The 9,130-nt window shown below is 33.5% G+C and overlaps 1 protein-coding gene across 2 annotated transcripts; it reads left to right on the plus strand.

Annotated features, from left to right (window-relative positions):
* Window positions 1-998: 998 nt before the first annotated feature.
* Window positions 999-5,840, plus strand: LOC8289007 (peroxisomal membrane protein PEX14). Of its 2 annotated transcripts, none has more exons than XM_002511354.3 (13): window positions 999-1,203; window positions 1,310-1,388; window positions 1,875-2,116; window positions 2,247-2,286; window positions 2,417-2,610; window positions 2,788-2,974; window positions 3,107-3,196; window positions 3,532-3,608; window positions 3,734-3,776; window positions 3,868-3,935; window positions 4,068-4,112; window positions 4,194-4,262; window positions 5,102-5,840. In XM_002511354.3, exons 2-13 carry the CDS (start codon window positions 1,328-1,330, stop codon window positions 5,591-5,593), a joined length of 1,608 nt encoding a protein of 535 aa, XP_002511400.1. In that variant the 5' UTR covers window positions 999-1,203; window positions 1,310-1,327; the 3' UTR covers window positions 5,594-5,840. The 2 variants fall into 2 exon arrangements, with proteins under 2 accessions (XP_002511400.1, XP_015581187.1); XM_015725701.3 differs by having other exon boundaries at window positions 1,015-1,203; window positions 1,320-1,388.
* The last annotated feature ends 3,290 nt before the right edge of the window (window positions 5,841-9,130 follow it).

Genomic DNA, 9,130 nt, shown 5'->3' on the forward strand with positions numbered 1-9,130 from the left:
TTAAAGTAGTTTTCGAGACTCCGAGTTTTGATTTTCAATATTAATTAGAATTTGATATGGTCATTAGATTTTATATTTGGTTTCATTTTTAGTCATAAAATTTTAATTTCTTTCATTTCAATATTTTAATTTTAATTTCGATTACAATTTAGTCACTTTGCCAGTAAAAAATTGATATATCACATTTCTTATTTTTAATTAATTTTTTTTAGTTGATTTTATCATATATCAATTTTTTTATTTGTAAAGTGACTTTAGAAATAGATGACTGAAAGAAAATAAATTAAAATTTTATAATTAAAATAAAATTAAGTGCAAAATTCTACATAACTATTTTTTATAAATTATTAACTAAAAATTAAAAAAAATTAATTTAATGGCGGTTTTATTGGTTATTATAATGTAATATTACTTTATTCTATTTTTAAAGTTAAAAGGGAACTCAAAATTTGACATTAAGTCAAATATTAACAATGTTAAGCCTCCTCCTTCCACTGATAAAAAAAAAAAAAAAAAATCCTCCTCCTTCCTCAAAAAGAACGCGACTTAAGAAATCTATTTACTTAGTTAATGTTAATGTATAACACTTTTATAAATTATTTTTACTTAGCTTTTTATAAAATAATTATTGTAAACTATAAAATACTAAAATTAATTATGGACAGTAATATATATAATGATAATTAATAAAGGATATTTTCATAATTATCGATTAGATAATAATTAAAAAAAATTATAATTTAAAAAACGAACTACAAAAATATCTGACTTTCTTTTTGTAATAGAGGTTGACAAAATGTTTTTTAAGTTAGCTCCTCTCCTGCTCATAAAATGTCTTCTCGATGAGCCGCAAGCGCTCAGTCAAGAATCTCATAGGTTACCAAAAAGTAAGGTATTATTTAATAAAAAGGCCGAGAGGCCCAAATTTGAAAGATAAGTTGGGCCATTTGATTCCAGAACAAAGCAGAAGATAGCCCATCTAAAATAGATAAGAGTGGATAATACTCATAAGAGGCAGCGACTCAACAATGAACTTTTCTTTTTTCTTCTTTTTATCTAATCTGCTGCACCGATTTTTGTGAGCTGCAACAAAAAGAAAAGACATTAATAATTGACGAGTTGCAGAGTAATTAGCCTCGAAATGAGCAAAAACCACCTCTGACAACGACCACCGCTGTCGTCACAAATTCATCACCGTCTAAGGTAAGCAAACCCGACCCCTATGCTCATCAGTTATCACCACTCAGCTTCTCTTTTCTTTCCATTATTATTATTATTTTAAACTTCTCATCTCTTTATCGTGTTTTAGTCAACGGAAGGTGACTCTATGGCGACGGAATCTCCGCCTCCTCCTTCCAGTTCCTCCGATGAAAAACCTCAAAATTCAGGTGTGATTTTGAGCTCTCTGTTTTATTGTTATTATTGTTATTGTTATGCTACTCTCTTAATCGCAATTCTACTTCTTTCGCCTTTTTTTATTTGTTTTAGATTTTAGGGTAAATAATCAAACATTTGTTGGTTGGTTATTGTCAGTGTTATAAACATCCAACAACTCTATGTTTAATCTAGTTTATACTGTTGAGCAAATCGACCTTTGTGACCAGTAAGAAGTTTTTACCCAATTTGAATGTATGTGCTTTTGGGACTAGCATCCATTTTATGTTTCTAATTTCACTTTCGCGCATCCGTTCGCTCACCAGTATGCTCGACCAAACTTAATGAAAATCCGCAGTCTTTGGCTTGCGAGTCTTGCATTAAGTAAAGAAAAGTTGAAAAGATCGGAAAGCTAGGACCAAGTGTTATATTTTGTGGAGTGTGTCAAATTTTACTTAGCCATGAGTCAAGCATGTAGTAAAGCTCTTTGTAACTTTCAGCTGTTGAGGCTGCACAACCAACAAATGAGATTCAGCAACAAGCCAGGGAGGAGGTCACTAAACAAAGTCCACCATCGGTCTTTGTCAACTCAGAGCCTATGAGAGAAGATCAAGTGCAGAATGCTGTTAAATTTCTTTCGCACCCAAAAGTTAGGGGTTCCCCTGTCATGTATAGGCGGTCTTTTCTTGAGAGGAAGGGCTTGACAAAGGAGGAGATTGATGAAGCTTTTCGGCGTGTGCCAGTAAGCAGTTTTTGTTGGGTTATTTTTTGTTCCCTCTTCCCATATTACTTCAGTTTTATGAAGAATTTATGAATTCTCAATTTGTCCATTTTCTATTTATTTTGTGTCTGATATTCGTTGCAAACCGAAGGACCCATCTCCAAGTGCGCAAGCAACGAGTACAAGTCAAGGTAATTTCTTATAAGTACTGTGGTGGGGCATATGGCTTTTGTTATGAAGCAATTCTTAGATGTAAAAGGAACTTTGATGTCCTTTCATTACTGATTTTATTTATATATTTTTATCTCATGATACAAATAGAGGCACAATTGAACTCAACATCAAATATTCAGCCAGCATCGCAAACACAAGCTCTTCAGCCTGCAGCAGCTGCGCCAACTGGTGCCATTTCCTCTGCAGGAACTTTAATGCGAACTCGATTCCATTGGTATCATGCTGTTTTTGCTGTAGGGGTTCTGGCCGCTTCAGGTGCTGGAACAGCTGTCTTAATTAAGGTATCAAGAGTTCTCTGATCTATCACTCCATTGTGTTAATCAAATATATTACTCCCTAATTTCATGTACTATCTCTATATCTGGTTTGTTCTCCGTCTTTCCTGTACTTAATCATGCATGTTAATGCCTCTGCTGGGTCCTTAGGTATCACAGATAAATAACATTTTTCTTGTTCAGAATTGTATTGTTCCAAGATTCAAGTCTTGGATACGTAAGGTTGTTTTCGAAGAAGAAGATCCTGTGAAAAAAACTAATGCAAAACCAAGTTTGGCAGAAGAAGCAGCAGCAGCTGCAAAAGCTGCTGCAGCAGCAGCTGCTGATGTTGCCAAAGCAAGCCAGGAGATGCTGAACTCAAAAAATGAAGGTGAGATGTGGGCCTTTGCCTATTATGTCAGAATTGACAGTTAATGTATCTTTTAGTCCATTAACGGTGATTTGAATAACATTTTATAATGTGTTTCCTTCACAATTACTAAACTTGGTTTCCCATTATCAGAGAAGAGATACTTCGGGGAGTTTATGAATTTGTTGGACCTGCAAGTACAGGAAATGAAGTCTATGAGTACCGCAATACACAAATTGGAAGGTAATAAAATTGTTGCTTTATCATCAAAATAGTAGATTTACTAATATGGCTGTTGAGCCGCTGGCTTGCCTATCTATGCTGAACTCTGATTTTGTTGAGGATGTATTGCTACAATGCAAGCGTTTTTTATTGTCACCGGTGCTTTGAGAGTTCCAAGGCTCATAATTTGCCATTTTATAAACTTCTAGTAATAGGCTGTAATACAAAGAAAGTAGCAGTCACCTCTTATTGCTAAATGTTTAAGTAGGAGTTTCTTTGAATTCCTGGAGAAAATGTTTCTGAAGCTGCTAGGAATTTTCACCTATTATTAAACATTTACCTTTTCCTGTCTTTAGGACAAAATAATAACCTTGGGAGAACCTCTCTTGTCAACCAAGAAGACTATACACTCTCAGTGGGAAATCATCCTAAGGTGAGTAGAAAATAGGTATAAACTGATGACGCTTCATTATCTGGAAAGTAAATTTGGACTGCAAATTCTTTATTACTAGTCATTCAGTTTGAGGTTCTTTCTGATCCATTTATTTTTCCCCCCAGCAAACCTATGTCAATGGGAAGGTGGAGTCTGATTCACGTGCAGGTTGTTTTCCTGATGTTCCAGTTTAGATTCTTTATTCTTTTACTTTAATGGATTGGCTTTCCATATCATGTGATTTCAATTTTATAAACAGTGAGATCTTCCTCGCCACCCACAGCTGCTGAACCTACTGTTGCACCACACCCAAAATCGTATATGGAGGTTAGAAAAAATGTGCATTTATATTTAACTTTCAACTATAAACGCCTCATTTAGTAACATCAAATAATTTGAGCAATGTTGTGTTGAATAAATTTGATAGTTCTGGGTACTCATTTTATAGTTATGTTGCAGATCATGGCAATGGTTCAAAGAGGAGAGAGACCTCCAAACATCAGGGTAAAGCAATCATGGTTTCTATTCTATGATGGTCGTTCCCCCTTTTGTTGGATTAAATGTTAATTTTATCATGGAATGCAGGATGTCAATGATCAACCACCCAATCCTAACCAGAAAATTTCAAATCCTAACATAGCACCCAGAACAAAGGTGTGCTTTTTGAGACTTTTGTTATGCTCAATATTCTTTATGCAAGTCAGTCTTTTACCGCATTATTCCAATTTAAAGTTCTAGCATCAATAGTGGTGGTACAATATATAAATTTGCGGCTTTTTTATTCCAACGAAGATGTGAAACAAACTTAACAATACATATTTGACTTTAAGACCATGTGAGAAAATATAATGCAACCAAGTTGCTATTTTTTCATATGATTCATAGTAGCACTTAGTCACCTCAAGAGAGCTCGACTCAGTAAAAGCTTATTTGAGCTTTAGGCTTATTTAATAAATAAGCGGAGTTCCAGCTGGGGAAAGCTGGGCTGATTAGGCTCATGAGCTAGCTCGTAAATCAAAGTATTACTAGCTTGATATTTGAATATAAAATTTATATGTTTTTACTTATAATAGTTATATACTCGCTTGATATTTGAATATAAAATTTATATGTTTTTACTTATAATAGTTATATACTCGCTTGATATTATCTACTAGAATTAAATTATAAAATTTTATTAAATATGTATAAGTTTTGTAATAAATATTTTATTCTGTTTAATGGATTGATGAATCATTTAATTCTTAATTCAGAGTCATCAAGGACGTTTAGACTTGTAAAAAATAAAAAGATTTAGTGTACTCAACTGGAGCTTAGCTTGATAATGAACGGTCCAAGCCCAAGCTAATCAAAGCTCAGACCATCTTGGTTTGCTTGCACTCTTAACCACAAAATCTGAGTTGCAAAAACAGAATTTCTCATGGATTTTATTTTCTCTGAATTGAAAAGGTTTTCACTGGAAATGTAATTCTTTTTCTTTTTCTCTCATGTAGCCTTGGGAATCTGGCCAATTCCAAAGTAGCCCAAGCCCTGTGCTTCAGTCTCAAGCGAACGGAGAAGGTTCAGATTCAAAGGCACAAGACAATGGGGTTACCTATCAATTTGATGGTGAGAGCACCGTGCCTTGGTGGCAGCGGAAAAATGCTAGAATCACAGAGATTGAAAACGAAGATGAAGTCAAGGCTGGACCTTATGGTACACAAAGTAATGAGCAACCAGTTCGGCGTGCATGGGTCCCTCCCCAGCCACCCCCTGTTGCTATGGCTGAAGCAGCAGAAGCCATCCGACGGCCAAAACCATCAGTTCAGAAGGAACAATCGGGAGAGGAGCAGTCCAAATCTCTTCAAACAGATGCAACAGATGAATTGCAGAAGATAACAAAAATAGCTGAATCTGGAGGTGGCATGGGAATCAATGATGGGGGATCAGAGCTAAACTCAAATGAGATAAAGGAAGAGCAAGAAATTAACTATGAAGGGAACTGACGGTGAATTTAATTCGGATGATCATCTCGGCCCAAGTCAAAAGCAGGCAGTTGAAAGTGAAAATAATTGGCTAAAAAATATTTTATATCATCAGTTTGGTTCACGGCTATTATGTACCCAAGCTGAGGAGTAAACAAAATATGGGGTGTTTATTAATGAGAATAAAGTTATGATTCAGAAAGCTCACGACACATTTTGTACATAACAATTAGTAATTCTGTTGCCATTTATGTGTTTGTTCTAAGAATTCTTCAGTGTCAAACCCTGCTACTATTTCTCTACCGGATGATGTCATGTTCTAAGAATTCTTCGAGGTGTTCACAAAAATGAATTCATATGATCAAAACAAAAAAGAAAAGAAAACTGATTCGGTTCAATGATTCGATTTTCAAGTCTGATTTTATACGCCTAGGAATTGGTGGTGGCTCTGCATCTTTTCTTCTTCAGGAAAATAAGTGCCTTCAATAATTTTATTTCTTTTTCGACAGTGCTTTCAATAATATTACTTTATATATTTAATAAACTTGTTTTGGTGGACAAGAGATAAAAACAAGATCTTGATATGGGAAATGGGTTTGTGATACCTTTCACTTTCGATGAATCAATTGTGCATGTATACTTTACTTACTTGGAATATATTATTACCTTTTATTTTGCTTTTGGATATTGGGTCCGATGGTGCTTATCATGAGATAACGTCTTTCAACTGTGGTGCTAATTTATTAATAAGTAATAATGTTATATTAATCTTCTGTTCATAAGTTACTCTTTTACAATAAATGAAATAATGTTAGTAGTTTAAAGAAAAGAGTAGAGCTGAAGGATAATGTCTTTCGATGCTTTTAAAAAAAAAAAAATTACCAAAAGGAGATTATTTGTTTCTGTGTGAGGTTTAAACATGAAAATGATATTTCTCTATTTCTGTACCACTGCCTGTTTCTCAATGAAACATACGAAGCAGAATCTCTTGGTGGACTTAGCAGTTGATCAAAACCTTATTTAGTCAGTTGAAGATTTTATATGATATGGGTATTCAAAGCAGCTGATCAATATTGAAGGACCCTTGAGTTGGTATCTTATTCTTCCTTAGTATTTCAAGGTTTTATTACGTTTGAGCTACCCACTGTTGACTGCCAAACCGACAAAGACTATTTAACTATATTAATATGCTAATGTTTACCAGCAGCCTTTGCAACAACACATGGTTTTGAATTAAAACCCTAATAATCTACCATCTTACCAAGAGAATTCATTTATTGATTTTCTGTTTTAACACTGGCGGCTGCTGCTGCATTCTTTTTCGTGCTGAAGGAAATCATTCATAAAGAGATGACTAGTTGATTAATTTGACTGCAACTATTTTGTTGGAAATCTTGGGATATATGTAGAATACAAAAGTCTACCATGTCACCAGCAATATTAGACCCGGTAAAAGTATGATCTTCTATATTATGACCTATTTTTTTCTTTGACCAGTTCAGTTTCGAGGATGATGTGCATCGAATGATTGCTACCTATTGAGGAGTATATTTATCAGAGTACAAGAAAGCATTATCAAATACCTGAATAGATTCATGGCAATATAAATGTAAGCACGAATACCCTAGCGCCCATTCACCCAACCAAAACTTGAAATTAGAGAAAATACATCTTTGCAGAAGCTACGTATCTTAAGCAACAAAATCTCAATTAACAGAAGCTCAAAATCACCTCATAAAAAGAGCAAAATGGGGACTGTCGCAGATCCCTAAGAAGCTTTTTACTTTATAATTAATTAGCTTCGTCAACCATACGAGATTCATATGATAGGATATTATTGTTCACTATGTTTCCTTATAATATGGTATGCTTTTGGCCGACCAATTTGGCAGTCTTGTAATTGCTTGTCATGGTGACATTGTATTTTCTGGGAAATGGATGTATATAATAATATAACCGCATATTAATATTAAATATATATATTTCTCTTGGATAAGATTTGGCTTTTATTCCGAGGGATTTCTTCAATAAAAAAACGCCAATCCCAAAATACTATTCATTAGACAATGCAGCAGTTTTTCTTCTATAAAAACTGTACATACAATTAGCAATAATAAAATAATTAAGGGCAAGGAAAGTCCGAAATAATAATAATTAAATTAGGGTTGTAGGTGACTTTTTCTTTTTTAACAAGTGGGTGTTGGTTCTTGGTTACTTGGCTGCTTACTCACTACAGCTGCCCTTTCTTGACTGGTACAATATTTAAAACGATGGTGCATTTAAACAAAGCAACTTCAAAGAAAATCTTTTAATAATAAACCAGTCTAATACCAAATTTTTCTCAGACATTAGGTGTATGCCAATTTTATTTTTATTTTAAAAAATAAATTATTGGAGAATTAATGAACTTTAAGTTACACTACAAAGATAGTTATGTTCCTATATTAACAATAATAATAATAAATATCTACTAATGTTGAATAGGCCAGACTGAAATTATTAGGCTAATAAAAAGAATCCATTCCCCAGCTATATTCAAGCAACTGCCTCAACCCTCGGCCCATCCTTGACCATACATGTGCTGCTGCTATTTTCAAGAGAATGACTGATGACGAGCATGTGCTCCATGGAACTGCAGCCAGAAAATGACAAAATCCAGGAATACAAGAATCTTTAATTATTTCTGCTATTCAGGATACCCTACTGCTTTACATTTGACCGAATTATAGTTACCATATAACATTATGTAAATTACTGCTGGTGATTATAACCCAAGAAATTAAACCAAATATATATATATAATGATAATTTCATCAAGAACAGTAAGCTATTAACAAAATAATTTGGTGAAGAAAGATAAGCTGTTTGTAAGGTTTTTAAGTCTAATTCAAATTTCGATGTATCTGAAATAATGGTTAGAAAGCATAAGACGAAGTCATCCGACCACTCACTCCAATGGCTTAAGTCAGTAATAGTTTTGAGTTGTAAAATATATAGTAATTATAAAATGATGAATGTCGTTGGCATATTGTCTCACAATTCTTTATATAAAAACTATAAGTCTTCTAGTCCTACAAAGAGTAGGACTTTATGAATATAAAATCTTTCAATCCTAATAGGATTAATATTTTTAGTCATACAACAGAATTTTAAGTCGGATCGGATTTCTAACTAGAGTACGACTAAGACTGGATCTTCAAGACTTCTTGTTGTATTTGAATTCGGATTTAATCAATCCCATATTTTTTGGTTATGATAACTTAACATGCAATCTTCGACTTACTCTTGTTCGATCGGTCTATTCTTTCATGGTCAACTTATTTTTATTTGATCGGCTTATATTTTAATCAATTATTACGTAACATTGTTGATAATTGATAATTGATTTCATGAGCGCATCTAAAACACGCAACACTTTTCCATTTTCTTTTCCCTCTTGAAAGAATTTCTCTATCATTTTATGTTTTATTTCTTCTTACTTTTTTCAAGCATTTAAAATATTTCAGCATTACCCCCCTACCCACCTAAATTTTGAAGTTGTAATTAAATTCCTATGGT

Source organism: Ricinus communis, chromosome 4, assembly GCF_019578655.1.
Source record: "Ricinus communis isolate WT05 ecotype wild-type chromosome 4, ASM1957865v1, whole genome shotgun sequence".
Classification (NCBI taxonomy): domain Eukaryota; kingdom Viridiplantae; phylum Streptophyta; class Magnoliopsida; order Malpighiales; family Euphorbiaceae; genus Ricinus; species Ricinus communis.